At 37.6% G+C, this 19,104-nt stretch overlaps 1 protein-coding gene across 3 annotated transcripts in view; it reads right to left on the bottom strand.

Annotated features, from left to right (window-relative positions):
- Nucleotides 1-2,303: 2,303 nt before the first annotated feature.
- ELOVL4 (ELOVL fatty acid elongase 4) overlaps nucleotides 2,304-19,104 on the bottom strand; it is a 37,259-nt gene continuing 20,458 nt past the window's right edge. For all 3 annotated transcript variants that reach the window (XM_054629326.2, XM_077174860.1, XM_077174859.1), the window contains exons 3-6: nucleotides 16,571-16,651; nucleotides 9,923-10,094; nucleotides 7,599-7,726; nucleotides 2,304-7,094 (exon numbers count right to left, since the gene is read on the bottom strand). In XM_054629326.2, the coding sequence (XP_054485301.1) occupies nucleotides 6,819-7,094; nucleotides 7,599-7,726; nucleotides 9,923-10,094; nucleotides 16,571-16,651 (657 nt within the window). In that variant the 3' untranslated portion in view covers nucleotides 2,304-6,818. The remainder of the gene's footprint in view (nucleotides 7,095-7,598; nucleotides 7,727-9,922; nucleotides 10,095-16,570; nucleotides 16,652-19,104) is intronic.

The following is a 19,104-nucleotide window of genomic DNA, read 5'->3' on the forward strand; positions in this document are numbered from 1 at the left end:
ACACCCCCTGCCAAATTTGATGTTTTGAGAATAGGTAGAACAACAAAAAAAACCAAAAACCATTCCTACTTGGCCCAGGGACTTCTTCTGTGCCATCTGCCAATTGTGTGGAAATCAGGTCAGACACACCAGTCCCGGTAAGAATCTGTTGTTCAGTAAAGAAAATTCCTTTCAGGCTGGGTAGACCCAGACTGCTGTACCCTGTGCCCAAGAGCAGCATTTAAGGTGCACCCAGTACACCAAGCACTTGAAACCCTTGACTGTAAAACACCCCAAGGTCTATTTTAACATTTTACTCCCTTGCAGCTGCTACAAGATCTTCCTATGACATACATCCCACTCTGGAATAATTTAGTAAGCAAGCACCTGACCTGAAGATACATGTACAAAAAAGAAAGAAAGCAGTAACAGAAGCTCCACAAAACCAGGTTTTTAGCAGTTATACAGCAATATTCAGCTTTTTAGGGCTTTGTGTTACTGCAAGAAGCTACTCAGAAGCTCTGAAGATTATTAATGAGAAAATACAGAGTCTTGCCACTCCAGGAGTATGATGTTTGTAATTGCTTTCACTCCAAGCATTTGTAGTTAGATAAATCACTTTCTTGACTGTCATTTAAGACAAAGCAAACTTTCATGTACTTCAGAATGTACTTACAGCATCTGTAATGAATACACAACAGTAACAGCTACGGTCATTTAACTCCTGCAACATCTAGGGGCAACAGCAAGAACTAGAGGAGCAACTACCTCATGTTCTCAGGCTTTTGGCCCAAGTTGTTTCTTGTATTTCTCTAGTTTTCTCTCATAAACTCCAAAAATTACCAGCATAACAGTGGTTTTCTCATCAAACAAATTAAGGTTACACCACTGTAAGAACAATCACTCTCTAGCTAAAAATAAGGAGGACAGAAAACACTTTGAATAATTTCAAAAATCAAAGATTTCTTTTTGTTTAGCAGACTAAAACCTACCTGATTGATTTGACAGATAGCAGTGATGCCATAGGAGCCTGTATCAATTCCCACCTACTGAATCAAAATGCAAATAGCTTTTTCCCCCAAAGCAGCACTGACTGTGTGGTGCTCTGGCAGGAAGTGCCAGCACTGTTTTATAGGGTGCTCTAATCAGGGCCTGGATGATCAAGAGACATAAACTTACCCATAATAAGTATCTTTGTAATTCAGTCAAATGTGATGTCACTGACATGTCAGGCAGCCAACAGAAAAGTGTGCCTGCATTCCTGAGGTGGCCTAGAAGTCCCAAGCATAAAAGAAGACACTGAAAGGCACTAGGCCATAGAGGTGCTGCCTTCCCAGCTGTCCTTGAGTACATGCTTCAGGTGTGTGTCTGAGTAGCCCACGTTCACCCACCTTCAGTGCTTTGAGCTGAGCAAGAGAACAGGTGATAAAACCCTTCCCCCAGCAAACCCCAATTTCCCAGATGTTAAGAAGCAAGTGATACAAAAAGGAACATTGAACATCAGAGGATCCAGTCCATTCTATCCAATCATCCAATAAATCTGATTTGACCATGTTCTTATTTTCAATTACTGGTGGGGAATAGAGTTGTGAGAAGGATGCCTGCAGAGAGAGCCTACCCCAGCATGAAGTAATCATCTAAAGGACAAATCTTGTTCTGAACACTTGGTGTATTTTCTGATTCCAGGGAGGATGCAAGCAGTGGATTGAAGCAATAGCTGAGAATTGTGCAAGACATAATTGACCACACCATATTTTGCTATGATGGCAGGCTTGATTCTCTACTACTTGACATCTGGAGTAGCTATTTGCACTGAGGTTCTAGGAGAGAAACATGGGTGCAACTTGATATTATAAGGTTGATTACAGAGATCATACTTGGCAGACAATGAAGGAACTTACTGTACCCAGCACATGTAACCACGAATTGCACCTAATGCCAAAAGTGCTCCAGATTCTCTGGGATGAGAGACTTCATTAACACCACGGGTAATTGTATTCCTAATTGTTAACAATTCCAAGACCAAATAAGGAAACTTAGGGGATTTTTTTGTTTGTTTTAAGTGGGCATCCTATTTTCAGTCAGTTCCTTAAGAGTGATTTCAAAGTCACGCCACTATTATTTGGGGACAATATTAAAAAAATAGGAGGATGTAACCTTAAAATAGGAGGATGTGTCACAAAAAATGGTTTTCTCAAACTCCTGGGCAACAAAACAGATTACATCACACAATCTGCACAACACTAGAATTAGCAGGAATCTTGAGGCAAGATGGGACACAGAAGAACATACTACAGAATGTATAAAACCAAACTCAAACAGCATGAAAAAAGTAATGTTTATTTTTAATGTTTACAAAAGCATGAACACCTTATGCAAAAGCAGCACCCTGAACCATACATTTCCCTCAATCTTCCTGGGATATTGGCAGAAAGCAAGTATTTTCTCTGCTCTTTAGTGCTCAACATACTCTGCTGAGGTAAATGGGAACCAACCCACTCATTTCCATGGAGCTCCCTCTGCTTGCATTAGCAAAGGGGCTGGTGCATCAGACTGCAGTGCAATGAGATGTCATATGGGTGTCTTGCTTTAGGTATCAAATTAGATTAGTCTGTGTTTCTAACCAAGATAAATACACTATCCAGATAGTTAATTAGCTCCCCATTCTCTTCAATTTTGACTGAAATACATCTCAGCCCACATTAGCTTCATGCAAGGTTTAACTTTATGCACCATGAACAGTTTTATTCAAGTTTTTAAGAGATAGCGAGTGCTTGTAAGCTATTTTAGGACTGAGATCTTGCATCACAAAAGCTGTTTGTCCTTTCTTACCTCCCTTCCCAGCACATGCAGTTCAAGTGTTTACTCTGAAGAAATGTGCCCTTAGGTTAACCTGAAAAAATGTGCAGCATTTTCATTTTGCCTTAACCTTTTTTTCCTGATGTGGAGCTGGAAGTAATTGATGCTCCTGTAATCAAATAGGCCATGCTTTTGAACTTACAGGGAAACATTTGTTTAATAGTTGGACTCAGTCATCTTAACAGTCTTCTCCAACCTAAATGGTTTTATGACTCTGATTTATTTTTAGAAGTTTTCTGTCAAACAGAAAATATGATTGCAATGATTTCAAAGACTCACCTGGAGCAAGTTACTCATACTAAAATGATCCCTACCCTAATACAGCATAATTCCCCAGCTACCCTGAGTTGAGATCTCTCCCCTCAGAATCTACAACTGATGCCTCAAAATATTTATTACATTGGTAGAAATGGCTCTGTCTTGTCTGCCATCCTATATCTAAAAGAACTGACAAATACTATTTATGTTTGCAAGACTGATATTGGATCTGTGGAAAGAAAACTGCTTCATTTTCCTGCTGGAGCTAGGAATCATTCTATTAGCTCCTGCCAAATTCACATTCAAGCAATATAATTTACTTCACATATTGAAAGAATCTGCTAAGAACTCATACATATATACACACACATACACTATGTATGTGTACACATATATACACACATGTATAGATAATTTGTATTTAATTTTACACTGAAAAAGTGCTAAAATAATCCAACAACTGCCACTGCTAGAGATGAGGCTAAATGAAATGGTATTACTTATATGGCATCAAATATTTAGAGACTCTGGTCCAAGAGCTTCAGAACTCTTAGCAAAAAATTATCATTCATTGGCAAAAAAAGAAAAGTTTCAAATTGTTTGAATTTAATTTTTCAATAAATTGAAAGATTTAGAAGAACAAAACCCCAATAACCCTGTAAAGAATAATTCTACTGCAAAAGATTGTATAATTTGAATTTCAGTACTGTGTGTAGAAAATACACATTTATACATACTTTCATGGCAAAATTTTAAGCTTCCTTAGATTCAAAGATGACTCTAATGAATCTGTCAGTATTTCACATGTGCATTATTGCCTATATTTTGGAAAACAAAAAGCTGTACAAGTTGAGCCCTGTATTCTGTGAGTCTGGCTGCATAGTCAGAAACAGAAATATTGCACACGAAATCATGCCTACAAAAATGCACATTTAATAAGGCCATTATATTCAAGATTGTAATGGGACTTGAATTACATGAATAATCAAAATATATCATAAATAGACCTAGGAAAGTCATACTGCAAAAGATGTACTCAAAACAGCAGTGATCCAGTAATTTAATAATTGGGGGTTTTTTCCTCCATCAAATGGCAATCTCTCAAACTGGTTTTATGCACAGGGCCAGACAACATGATGTGTATGTACACATGCATTCTCACAATGAGTTTTTCATGTTTTTTTAGAATTTAACAATTACCCCAGAATTTGATAGTAGATTTCTACTCAAGTTCTGTCAACAATGTTCAAGTTCCAATCAGCTTTAATTCACTTCCATGCATGATGAGGAGGAAAAATTTTTGACTTTCAGTTATTTAAATATTTACCATCATGCAAGACATAATTCTTAAGAATTAGTCAGAAAGTGTAGCAAAGACACAATTGAACCTATACTGGAATACTCCCCAGTATGCTGTTTCAGAGCTAGATCACATTAAGAGTATCAGTTTAGGTGATCTGGCTTATTGAATGAATGACAGAGCAAACAACCAATCTAACACAATTCAAGGAATGATACAGACTTAGAAGTTAGCTGCCCACATCCCATGGCAAATAGAAAGAAGCAACCCTTTAATCAAAGTGGGGTAAATGACCTTGAAATTACAGCAGGATAACTGCATTCACACCAGTCACTACCTCGGAGTAGCAGGTGTGCTGTAAATCTCCTCTGTAGTTATTTACTCCTTTAGCTACTCCAAAGTTACAGAGCCAAAGTTACAAAGCCAGCTTTTTGGCTTGGTTAAGGGTGGTGGCATCTGTCCAAGAAGGAAGGGTAGATCCCCATCCCTCTTTCCCATGCCACACTATGCAAATTATGCAAATTCCAAAAGCATCATTACAAAGGCTGGAAGAATCAGAAGACACAGCAGATAAGAAACTTAATGGTCACATGCATTTGAGTTCAGCAGAGATAGTTTTTCACAATTCTACATTCTGCCCAAAAATCCAAAGTGGTGGTGATTAGGGATGAACCACCTCCCAGCTGAACCAACTCCAGCATTAGGAATTATTTTTTAATACACAGACTATACCCAAAACTGTCTTTCCTAGAATCTGTTTTCTGGGTTTAGATTTTTTTTTAAAATAGAAACAAGACAAACCTGAGAACCAGAATATGTGACCTGCTTGCATATTATAAACAGTCAATAGATGATTGAGATACAAAAATCTATTAACGTGTCACTCACTTTATACTCACAGTTCCGTCTACTCTTTCTGCACCAATGGTGCCACTTGCCAGATCTATGTTTGTTGCTACCTCTGGTTATATTTTTGACCAGAGCTGGGGGGGGAATGCATTTGGACAGTAACAATGCAGCTCTTGCAATGATGGCCAAGGAACACAGTAATAATTCAGAATATAGTTTCTAATTCCACCCATCTTCTACTCATTGCGTGCTAAGCAGCTCAAAATGTATCATTTAGTAATCACATTATTCAGAAGGTGTATAAATCTTTCCCTATTTTCTTCACAAAAGGATTGGTAAAAAGTCCTTTATGTAACATGTAAATGAAAATCCATCTAAAAGTTTCTACTTATTTTAGCAGTTTTGACTTACAATGGTGGCCTGTCTGTCAGCAATACTTTGCCTGCAAGTGTCTAACAAATAGAGTTTTGACAGCTATCAAGCAATAGCAACATTTTCAAGGTTTTATGTTTGCTGTATTTAGTACTTTTAAACCCAATTCTCACTCCCAATAAAGTGATGGTTGGTCTTGTAGTTAGCATGACTACTCATGCACACAGCATTTCTAAACAGAATTACATGCTGTTTTCTCTCCATCATAGAATTATCTTACCATTTTGAGTATTTTGAGTCAGTGCCACAGATTTAATGCAGGTCACAGACAACAAGCAGCAGGCCTATTTTTACTGCTTGCTTCAACTAATATATTTGTTCATATTTACACATTCTTAAAATGTACTTTTGACTTGGCTGTACTAAAAGTACCACTCCAAAATTTCAGTTTACACTAAAATGATGACTTGATCAAAGGATACCACCAAATATCCCTTTTACTCCCACAGGGAAACACGTGTTCTCCTGAATTAGTATTAACGGATATTTAGATTAGAGGACTCCATATTTCAGAAACCAGTTATTTAATGCTCAATATTCTTTTCAGCAGATGAAGAGGTAGGTATATTTCCACACAAGAAAAAATAATAAAACAAAAACCAAACCGTAACAGATACTCAATTAAATCAAGTAATGTCTGAAAAGTCAAACACTGTTCTGACAGCACATATTTTGTCTGAAGGTACTCTCCAAGGAGGAGAAGAAAAGTTGCACATTCTGATTAGATAATACGTCATAATTTGAAATTTAATAATTTTCTGGAAAGAAAGCACAAGTATTCAAATGCTACTTCCTTTCCCTCCCCCCCACCCCCCAAGAAATGTGGGTGCCAACAAAACTGTATCAATGGTATTAACTTTTGGACTGCTAAACATGGAATCAACTGCAATTCTTCCTTACATTCACCAACACCAGCAGTCTACAAGTTTACACAGAGACCATATGCATGATAATTACATAATTACAATAGAAATTCAACTTTAGTGTTGTTCTTAAAACAATCTTCATAAATAATGAAAATATCTGTGTTCTAGCTCTTCAGTAACCTAAGGTTAATTGGTACAGATAGTGTTTTTTTCTTCCTTTTATAAACCAAACTGGAGGTTCCTCACTGCCAACAATGGTTAAGGCCTGGATCAAGTTACTCTCCTTTTGCTTTTCCCTTTTTCTGCTTTTTTCCATTTTCCACCACCGCATTATTTTCTGGTTTGCTTACTCCATTTGCAACAGCACCATTTGCTATTTTGCCATTCTTTACAGGTTCCTTGGGCAGCTTATATGTCCGATAGTAGAAGTTACCAAACAGGAAAATGAAGGTGATAGCATAGAAAATGACACCCCAGTGCATCCATTTAGGGAAAGGACAATCAATATAAATAGACAAGGCTGTGTGGCCAATAGTCACATGGAACTGCACCTGAAAGACAGAAAATATAGAATCAAAAATGTCTGGATATATTCTGTAGGTCTGAGCCCATAAATTTATATCAATTCATTAAGTAATGGAAACAGCTGAACTGGGAGGTGATAGGGAAGCTGTATTTGCCTGTCACATTCATGCAGGCACATTTATGCTTGACCAGGAGCATCATATTTGTTGCAATAACTGGCATCAGTTTTCAGAAATAGGACAATGAGAAGATAATAAACAATCTGAATTTTCTCTACCTTTTGAACGTGCTTTTGTTATTCAGTTGAAACAACCAGCAAGGAAGCATTAGACTTTAACTCATACAACCCTTATATATGCTGCATATGTTTTTTCAAAGCTGAATAAATGCTTCCATCTCCAGGGAGTACTCTAATTGAGGAGTGTCAGGCAGAGAACTTTTGGAAGGAGCAGCATCTGATCCAAAGCTCTGCAAATGCAAATCCACACAGAGGCAACATCTTTTATCCCAAAAGGAGGGGAATTACTTACCAATTGCAATATGGTCAAATATCGTTTCCACCACAGGTATTTCTGAAATTTAGGGCCACAAGCTGCCAATCCATAATACATGTACATTATGACATGAATAAACGCATTCATTTGAGCTCCGAAAAAAGCTGTCCAGGAACAGAAGGGAAGATCATCATGTCATTTTGGAAAAGAGGATTCTTTTCTAGTATTACTTGTATAATTATTTTTAATAGTAAAAATTACAAAGCACAGGACATGTCAGGATTCCACCTCCAAAATATTGAATAGTATAATACAGACCTGGCTGTCAACATGTGCTGACACAAACAGATGTTAATGCAAGTAGTATGTCACACTTTCAGTGTAACTACTTATGCCAAAGCTTTTTATAAGATTTTTGCTGAACAAACATAAATGACATCTATTCCACATTATTAATATTCCATATTGTTGCAGTGTAACTGCAACTGTTTTTCTGAAGGATTATTAAAAGCTTTATTTGACAATGTAAAGTATAAAGTACCAGGCTCTGAATTTGAAGATTTTAAACTGTATTTAAATGCAAAGGGTTCACTTCTTGGTAAGAAGTCAAGAAACTCACATGGAAGTCTGATTAAACAGGCCAAAAACAGCCCATACAAAGCATGACTTGACTCATGTTTATAAGAACTTCAAGGCATTGCCAGATGAGTTTGTCTAAATTAATAAACTTTAGTTTCTTTATTTATGATTTAAAATATCCAGCATTCTTAAATATGTCAGTGTATAGTATAACATTTTCTAGAATGATCCACGTTAGAAGCATGTTGACAGTTTCATCTGCATTAAGATCTCTTTGCTTTGTCAAGATTAGCAGCCATTTAACAGAAACACATTATATTTTGTTAAAGTATTCTTACACTGACAGAGAGGCTCAAAAATGCTCTAATGTATAAGATTAGGGCAATACAGACAATAGCTGCTGACATCAAACAGCTCAGATGCCCGTGTGGTCTGGACCCAGTTGTTGTAATAGGGTCTAGTTTATAATAGACCTGTCTATGTAAGCAATGTGCTATCAACTAGAAAATAGAAGAACACAGATCTATCCACATTTATGCAGTGCTGCTACATAAATGCAGAAAAGCAACTGCTGCTTTTCCTTTTGCAGGCTCTAGGAACTAAGAGGCAGTGCTAGAACATAAAACTTGAAAGAAATTTGGAAATAGTTGTAACTGTTGCATTAAAAACTGCAGATATTTAGCATGAAAATTCTGAAAAGGCAACAAGGGAGTGGGCCTTTTGAGATATCCAGGGAATTTCTAAGGAAGACTACAAGTAACCATCCAGTCTCCAATTATCTTATTTTATAGGTGCAGTTGCCATTAAAGGTCATTAAACATCTGGTTGAACGACCTGCTTCCTGCATATTACGTGAAGGAAATTAAAAGAGATACTGAATTTACATATTTCTTCCTTGCAATGTAAGTGGCCACTCAGTACTAAATTCCTACAGTAAATGGGAGCATAAACCACCCATGCATTAAGTGTTAGTGTGGTTCAAAAAAACCAAAAAACAAAACACCAAACCCAAAATATTAGTTTGGTGTTCATAATATGATATTTTGTGTTTACTAATATAGCACACATCAAAGGAAAGAGGGCATTTTCCCTGTACCCTCAGTTCTGCAGAGCTTTCAATTTGAGATAAGGCCAAACAACAGGAACATGAGGACAATGTCGGCAATGAAGGGTGTGGCAAGTAAAATAAACAAAAATAAAACTATTTGATGGAGGCTTTAGAAAAGAAGCAAGGGGAAAAAAGGCTGATAATGAATTTAGACTTGTGTCATTATGAATAGGTTTTAAAAGTGAAGTGGCAGATTTATTGGCTCACCTCCAAGGGAAGGTTTTAGAATTTTATATTTGCCTCTTAATAAAAATAAAAGCAAACCTCAAATGCATATACAATGCCAAAATAACATCTCCATTGTCTTCATTAAATTTGCACACAGAATGTGGCCCATAATTAGATTTTGCAGCTCTCTGTATCTGCAAAAATGAAAGTTAAGCAAGATGCATACATCTTTCTGTTTCCCACAGATACAGATACTTTCGAAGGCAGAACTTCAGGCTTGCAATTGATGCCCATGAGGAAAAGAAAAGAAGTTTTGCAATTCATTAGACTATTGCCCTGTTATCTTTTCCTCCCCCATGATTCCCACAAGAAGGAGATCCTATGCATTAATAAACAGTTTTGTATATTATTAAGTCAAGTCTATAACATTTTCTTCTATTGCTCCCAAACAATAATAAATCTCCCTTCTGTCCAGTCAAAAGCATATGAGAGGAAGGGAACTCACCTTGTCCACCTGCAACCCACTTAATACCAATCCACCACAAGGTGAACATGGTGAAATGGTGATAGACATGAAGGAAACTAATTTGGTTAAATTTCTTCCTCAGGATGAAGAATACTGTATCCAAATACTCAATTCCTTTAGAGACATAATACCACCATAGAGCAGCAGCTATCTGCAATGAAAAACAGAGACTATGTAAGTTTGAGTGATTCCAACCTGAATGGAATAAAGTTGTCACCATATGGCTACTTTAAGAGAAGAATACTGCTTCCTTCCCTAAATCTTGGTTAAGTGTTGAGGTGGAATCAAACATCTGACAGTATGAGAACAACAAAAAAATACTCCTTTCATCTGTTCTGGACATGGAAGAAGATTATGGAAGAACATTATTCTGAGCCTGTTGCTCACAAATCACATCTGTAAAAAAGAGCTGATATAGTTAAAAGCTCTGCCATATCTGAACAGTTTACCAGTTAAGCATGGGAAGTTTGTGTCCTTATTCTCTCCTAAGCTTTGCAGAAGTCTGCCACAGGGCTTCCCCCTCTAATGAGGCAACACTTTGATGTGGTCAGAACAATGAGGCAGAAACATGATGATAAAATGAAGTTGCAAAGGTGAAACCTCCAGTACCATAGGCATATGGGTGGAAAGGTATCAAAAAAAGTTAGATGCAGCACAGATTTCACATTCCTTAAAGCAATATTCCCTCAGCTTCTTCTGACCTGCTTAGCAACTCCCTCTGTAAAGCAGCATTCCCTCAGTGGCTCTCTGCTATTCAGGGAGTAGAAAAAGAGACCACAGGAGCCATTCAAACTGAACAGGTATTATCCATCTACCCAACAGGGAAGTGCTACACACCCAAAATTCTTTTTCTCATCCACCCATCACAGCGCATCCTGCCCAGGATGCAACACAAACAGGGCTTCCTGCTGAAATTAGGATACTGTCAAAGCAAGTAAAGCCCAGAAGCCCTGTGTAGCAATATGCTAATGCTATGATATGGGAGTATGGTGGTGGTAGGGACTCCCTCCCAGATCCCAAAACATAGCAACAAGTCTCGTTTTGGCATTGTAAGTCATCCAGCTTGTTATGCAAGGGTGGGACCAGATGGTGACTCACACAGAGAGCTGGAAAAAAAAAAAAAGAGTTGGAATTGGTACCACCAGCAAGGAGAGCAGGCCATGTCACAACACACTATTTGTAAGATGTTGGCCTTGTCTTTCAGGACTCAGTTGATGGTAAATAAGACTTTCTTAACTTAATATGGTGTGAAATAACCCTACCACCCCCTCAGTCCGCAGGGAAGACAGAAGAAAAAAGAATTAACACAGAGCAGTTTCCCTTCCCAACGCCACACATACCTCTTGTGAGATAAGGGGAACCATAAAGATCTGCAGAGAGCAATGCTATAGCCCTGCATGGTGTTTTCCTCTCCCTCTCCAAAGCAGTGGGAAAGGACAACATCTCTCCACAGACCAAGTTTGTCATAGCCATAATTGGTCTGGTGAACAGTTTAGGAGAAATTACAGCAGAAGCAAAAATGCAGCACAGGAGAGGAGTGCTGCATATCTGCATTGCAGGCTCTGCAGTTTCCCAGAGGGACTGCACATCTTACTGATGCCAAACTGCAGCCTTCTATGTATCCATTAATGAACACCCTTCTCTCTCTCTGGATGTGATTTAGCCCACTTCACATCTTGGGAAGAGGAGGCAGATTTTTTCACTTTTATATGAAGAGATATTAATATCTAAAGCTGGAGAGAGGTTTAATGACAGAAAAGTGACTCCCACAGATCTTGGAGTTCCCAGACACACAGGCAAGCTGCAAGAATCGTTTATATATATATGTATATATTGCTCAATATCCAGTACTGCCTCTGGGACAGGTAGTCAGGTATTTAATAACACCCACATCAAGGTTTGTCTCACACCCAATGGGTTAGCATAACAGTCCAGCATCTCTTACAGGTCTTTGCTAAAGTTGTATCTCTTACATAAATTAAGATAAGCATCTTTTCATTTTATAAGTTGACAATAAACACTTTGGACTCTATAGCCATAAAATGACAATTCAGCACTGCAGTACTTAAGCTCTTTGGAGGTCCCCTCTTCAAAGAAACTTTTAGAGAACCAGGAGGTCAGTCATAAGCAAACTGCCATAAAATCTTTTATAAAGTAAATGGACATTTTTGTTAATGAAATAAGGGAACAATAAGTTAAATAGCCCATAAGTGAATAGGCAATTTACCGTGACACAGAGCAAAATATGAAAATCCTACAAAAATACTTCTATCTTATACCCAAAGTGCCACAAGTTCAGTATATGTTCTTGGACAAGTCACATAACACATCTCATTGCTCTTCTTTTGAATTGCACCTAGCAGATGCACTCCATGGGTAAAAATAATCTGAACTTTTGACAAAAATTCTTCCCATCACTTAAGAAAAACAACAGGACTCTTTGAAGGATTATACCTGATGATTTTGTGTTCCTGTAGATTTTTTTTGCCTGTCAGCTTCTTTGCTCTGTTACTATCATCAAATTTTCTACTATTTACTCTCAAACCTGATAGGTTTTGTGTACTGATGATCTATTTCAGTACTTCCAGCGACTTCTACAGATGTTTTCATCATTAGCTTACAGAAAAAAATGAAACAAATGTCAAGTCATTTGCCTGAGGCCATGCATAAAGTCAGTGAAAAAGGGCAGAGACAGAGAACAATACACTGATATGTAAGCTATGTTGGGAGCAGATGGCTACTATTAAATTTCTTTTTCAAAGCATCAAAAATCATGGCCTAACCTTTAGCCTTCAGACACTGCATGCAAGAAAGATTTAGTTGAAAAGAAAAGGAAACATGCATTAAAAAGGCACATCCTTGTAATGAACAATACTAGTCACAACTATATATTTTCTGGTAATTTTCATATGCACCAATCTAAGTCTGTTAAAACACCAGATGGCACAGAAAGATTACATTACAGCCTAGGATTAAGAGGGTCAACAAGAGGTCCAATCCCATGTCCTCTGCCTGCTGCAGGGTTTTTGACTGGAGGGCTGTTTTATTACAAGACTCTGCTTCTGCAGCATTTATCCTCCTTTTGGGTTGGAGACATTCATCCATTAAGGGGTGTGAAGGGACTGGTACTTCTTGGAAGGTCACAGCAATGTGAAAAATTAAAATCACTTTTATAGCGAATTTTCAGTTATAGAATTTTGTTTACAGAACTTGTGAAGTCAAGTTTACTGAATTTTAAAGTATATTATGCCTTTTTCATAAGAGGAAACCACTGAAGCTCTAGACATAAATACTAACAATGCAGATTACAATTACAATACAGAAAACAACCATTGCTTGGCTTCATGATTGCAATCAGCACACTTAAAACAAGAACCAATTCACACAGGCCCATATTCCCAATTCTTCAGAAATGCAAATACAAAATAAATGAACTTTGACCTGGTAAACAAGGACACACAAACATAAGCAGAGGTGGGAAATGACTACTGACAGACACCAGCATACATTAAGTTAGACAGTGTTACAAAATCATTCACTTCAAATACTGAAGCTCCCAAAGGAGTACTACAAAGCATGGATTTAACATCTCAGCCCTTTGCACTTACTATTTTCACTCTTAATCTATAACCAGAAAAGTTTTTGCAAGTTACATCTGTAGATCCCTCTAAATACTTTCTTAGGGGTTTTCTATGAACATTTTTTTATTTTCCATAGCAAAACCACTCAGCTTCCTGCCAGCAGTCAGTACAGTGGCTGCCTACTACATTCAGCAGATAAGTCATTCACAGAGGAGTTTATTTCAGCAAATATTTCGGCAACTGGGGAATTTGATTTCCATCCCTGCTTGCTCCAGTTGTCCATTGTTTCTTGTAGAACAGTCAGGGGAGCCTGAATGAGATTAACATGTGTAGGTAGGTGCAAAACAGTAAGCAGGAGGACCAGCTTCTTCACATTTTGTGTAAACTACCCAGACAATTAACCATCAGTGAAAGCCAGAAGCTGGATATAAAGTTGAAGAAAATATACAGACAAATACATGGAAAATATTCCCCTAAAAACTGGCAAAACCAAAAAAGCTTTGTCTGACTTAAGAGGTCTCTGAGCCCCAAGTTGCTGACTTGCTAAACTGAACAGGGGAAGTGCCACCACTTTACTTTGCTACCTTAAAATTACTGGCTTACTGTCTTGATACATGATGTGGGTTGGAGAGGCAGAAAAGGACATTCTCTGGTATCCAGAATAGCCAAACTTGTTTTCTGGGAGCTCTCTGTAGTCTCTTGAAGGACAAAGGATGGTTTCTTGACCCCTTATTTTGATCAGGAGCTTTACACAGAGGAGGCCACTCAATGTGATGGCAATATCACAGTGGCACATTTCCAAAAAGCCAGAAACAGGGCCCCTACCAAGGCTCCTATGCTGCCATTTAGACTACTATATACAATTAGTTTCATGTTTCTCAACATTTGTTCCAAATTTCAAAGCCCCAAATGAAGTCATATGTGAAGCTCTGCTTTTCAGAGCATGCTCCATAATACCTTCTGGGCTCAGTGCTGTTTCCATGTGAGCTAGTCCCAGTCTGCTTTATCTGAGCAACACAGGATTTATTTACTCATTCCCTTGCAAATATGGTCATTGCATTTGTAATTGATTCTACTGTTGCAGTGCAGCATTTCTCTGCAGAGCAAACCTGGTACCAGTAAAGGCTAGACATTTAGTATCTAGAGCTATTAAAAGGACATGAGAGATGTGCTAAAATACTTATCAATTCTATACTCAAAACTGCAAAAACATTTTAAAATTGCTTTTGCAGGTTTGTCTTATGAAAGATGATGGTGAATGAAATCTTGAGGAGGTTTGGATTGGGTTGGTTTTTGGTTTTTTTTGTTTCTTTTTTTTTTCTGGTCTGACAGTGTCAAAATCCAGCATACCTTCTAAATCCAGAGCATGACATAGTGTAAAGCAGGACAGAAATGTATCCCAGAATCCTCAGTTCAACAAAGCACACTTGTGGAAAGTATCACTTTCTACTTGCAACTTATTTACCTAAACTGAGAATTCATTCAAAAGAACTACCAGAGAATGATCAAGATAAAGAGTCTTGACTGATAGCATACTATACACTTGCTGCAGCAACCTGAGACAGTTCCATTTTCCCTCCTTCCTCAACTCCCTCAGGTGCAAACTGAACATGCTACAACTTAAAACTTCAGGGATAAACTTTATGCAAATCCACAAAAATGGCAAATAATTTTATAAAATTAAAAAAAAAGAAAAAAGTCAGGAAGTCAAAAGCGTAAATTTTGCTAGAGCAATCCTTCCTATCTGGACATATTATATAGCATAAATACATTCTTCAGGTCATTTTGCCTTTAATTCATTGTATAATAATGCTGTGTTTGTCACAACAAACAAAATGGATGATAATTCTTCTGAGCAGGTCTGACCTCTCCACTGCCTCCCACAAATAAGTGCACCTAAAAGTAAGGCTGTGAAACAGACTAATGCTTGTATTTAGCTAGTAAATTCTTTCAATATATACCACACCAGTCATTCAGCTAAGTGCAAGGGCAATCTATTTTGCTAATCTATTAAAAGCTCCAAACATGTCAAGCACTTGCTATACTCAGCTAGATCTTGTTTTCCCACAAAATTTTTGACAGAATCATTCTAGTGACTGCCACAGTGAGAGCACTGTATTGGCAAAGGTGAAAGATTGGCAGCTGCAATAAGGCCAATAAAAATCTACACACAGAGCTGTTCTGCAGTATCAGCCATTATAAACAAGGTGTAAGACTCAAACCTTTTGCTCTCACTATCACCCCTGCCACGTGCACAAGCTTTTACTAACACTGTCCATAAACAGCCACTCACAGACAAACATTTTTCAAAGTACCATAAACATAACACATTTTCACTGCATTTTCAGGAACATGTCCTAAACTGTACATGGAACTTGCAAGAACAGCTGAGAGATTCTCAGGTGTCAGCTCTGCTGGAAGATAAAGTTTAGTACATGAGCTAATCAACAGCATTACGAAAATGAACAAGGAACTGCACTTTGCTTTTAATTTGGGTGTTTTCCAAAACCCAGATAATCGAAATCTAAGATTATACAATGAAATCTACTGATAATACATTTGCCAAATGCCAGCAAGGCCTCATAAAGCCAAACATGGGTAAATGAGACAAAGAGTTGCCACACCAGTATGGGTGAAGTGCAACCCCAAGACAAGATGACAAATCTCTCTTGCTTTGATCTAGCTAGGACACACCTCCTTTACTGTGGTTACCCTGGTATCCAAACTTCAGCAAATCTGGGAAGCAAAGGATGTACACAAAGTTTACTCTGGATGGTAGAACTGTGGATGAAGCCAAGGATGGTATCTTTAAGACTCCCCTTACTTGCAGCAGTCAGATGCAAGTTAGCACAAATATGCTGATGCATTTTGATTAAACCTGCCACGTAGGATGCAGTCAAACCTGAAGTGGCCTGGGAGGATGTAACGGGACACAGCCATTGCTGACAGCAGCTGTGGAAACACTGTTTTCAGAAAAGGCTTAAACCATCATGTAGTGCTATATATTACACACATTCATATACAAACACAAAAAAGAAATACTCACCCTAACTTCATAAACATTATCTGAATAATCCACACTCTGGCAGACATAGCTGTACCCTCGAGCTCTTGATGACAAGAACAACTGAAAATGAAAGTCATAGATGAGGGGAAATATAATACATAAAGCACATTTATAACATCAAACTTACCAGAACAGAAACACTTAAAATATTATTAGTCCTAAGAAAATTATTGAAGAAAGCCAATATTTAGTACTAACAACCTATTGTTACAGATTATTTATTTTTTTCTTGTGAATTAAAAAAAAAGTACTAATTTTTCCCTGCATGTATCTGCCCAGATAATGAGAGCCTTGTACAACAAATTCCAGTATGACCTTAAGCTATTGGACACTAATATTCTTTCTGTGGCTCTAGCTTCAGAAACAGAAAATACCTAATTGCTTTCATCACAATTGACAGAAATGCTCTTCCCAGTATGGATTCAAGAGAACACTATTCAAGAGACAGGAATTGGATAATTTGGATCTACAATTCTTAGCACAGTGAAACAACCAAAATCCAGAATCTCCCCCCCTCACTTTGAACAGCCAAAGCTGAATACCCTCTAAACACAATGAGGGAAAAAGGGTGGAGAAACGTTCAGCATTTTGGCCAACAAAAAAGCAATTGAAGTGCTTCTGTAGAGCCTCTCCGTGCTTAGTTAAGCACAAAAGCAAAAACCTGGACAGGAGAAGACAAAATTGACATTTGAACAAGTCCCCATTGGAAAGAAGTACACTTGTCTAGAGTTGTACAAAGTTCAAGTAACACTGATCTTGACATTCATAAATGTTATCATCCAATGATTTTAAAGGCAAGTAATCCCTCTATTAAGGATCAAAGAGAGACAGAAGTGGAGCAGACATAAATTGGGATGATAGAAAAAGATTTCAAAAAACCTGTTATGGACAGGCACTGACTGCTCTTACCACTAACCTGACTTCCATCTTATTTACAACATACAAAACCTTGTGAACCTCTGGACTTGCTTGCTGCACGTGTGTTAAAGGAGGGAAAGGAAAGAACTGTCTACAGAAATTATCCTAGAAAAGAAACTGAACTACTTCTGCATCATCTAATTCCATCAAAAAACTACTGTTACTAACTGGAACTCCAGTGTGATTCCACTTGGGCACAAGCACATCCAGTACTAATAGAGAGGAGCAGGGAAAGTTTAATTTGCACTGTTACAGAAACCAACCCATCTCTACTGTGACCTACTGGATAACTCAACCAAGGTTCCCTCAGTAAAAGGCAGTAAATTGACTTCACCAGACTGCCCTGAAGTAGAATAAGAAATTCACGACTCTGTGGCAAAATAGAGTCTATTCCATTGTGACTTCTGCATGTTCTAAGCAAAATTTGCTCCAAATTTGGACCTAAATTTGAATTCAGAGTATGAGTCTTGCACTAGAGTCATGTGCTGAGTGCTTTATGACTTTACTATTTAACATAAGCTCCCACAGATGAACAAAAGAGCTTGCCATCAGGATGGTTATTTAAATAACTTTTAAGGGCGTTTCACATTCAAATTCTGTTCTTAGCAATGTCTGGAAACTTTACAATCACTCACAAAATACAAGCAGTATCATTTTACTCATAACAATTACATTAAAACTTGTGTGAATTACAATAGTGGCACAGTGGTATTGTAAACTTTGGAAGCAGAAATTGCCTTGTTACAGGGAACCACTGAAACTTGAACACCTTCCTGCTATCAGTCTCTACAATCAAGAAAAGACTCTTGCTGGAAGGGCTGTATCCATTGTCTTAACATCCATTGAATAACAACCTACCACTAGAACAGAAGAGGAAACTAGAACCTCTGTGTATAAAGTTATGAGCTTTCAGCATATCAACAACAAATATGTATTTGCAGTCCCACTCAGTTTCATATTAATTCAGTGACATGGAAATGCTACAAACACATATCCTATAAGAAACATAGGTCTGAAAATTATTTGACTGCAAGTTTGGGATCATTCAGCTTATGGATGAAACAAACAAGTTTAAAAGAATATGTGAAAAAGGCATTGCAGTAACACTGCAGAACTAGTTTCAGCAGTTTCAGTTTTAACCTGCCAAGATGATTGGATTTAATCTCTTCCTTCAACTATGCTTTCATGTCAGCATTAAATTCTTTTGTACCTGTCACACTACTTAGTTAAATAATCCAAGAAAATAGTTTAGACAAAATGATGATTAAGGTGTGATGGTTAAATTTTACTAAACCATGTCTTAAAGAGAGGCTGAAATAATTTCATGATCAATGATTTTATGCTAGGAGCTCTGGGAAAGGGTCATAATGCAGATCATCATCAGATATGCCATTTTTTCCTGGCAAAAGTATAGAACAGACCAGACAGTTCTGCAGTGCTGTAATTTTAACTGCTCTGTTCATTTGTTTACTTCTGGAAACAGATTTTGAAAATCTACGATCAGAGGTGTTCCAGGAAGACAACTCCTGATCCACATGAGCAGTCACAGCAGCATAAACTTAGCATCAGCCTTATTCTGTACAGTGATCCTTGAA

The sequence above is a fragment of the Agelaius phoeniceus genome, chromosome 3 (genome assembly GCF_051311805.1).
Source record: "Agelaius phoeniceus isolate bAgePho1 chromosome 3, bAgePho1.hap1, whole genome shotgun sequence".
Classification (NCBI taxonomy): Eukaryota; Metazoa; Chordata; class Aves; order Passeriformes; family Icteridae; genus Agelaius; species Agelaius phoeniceus.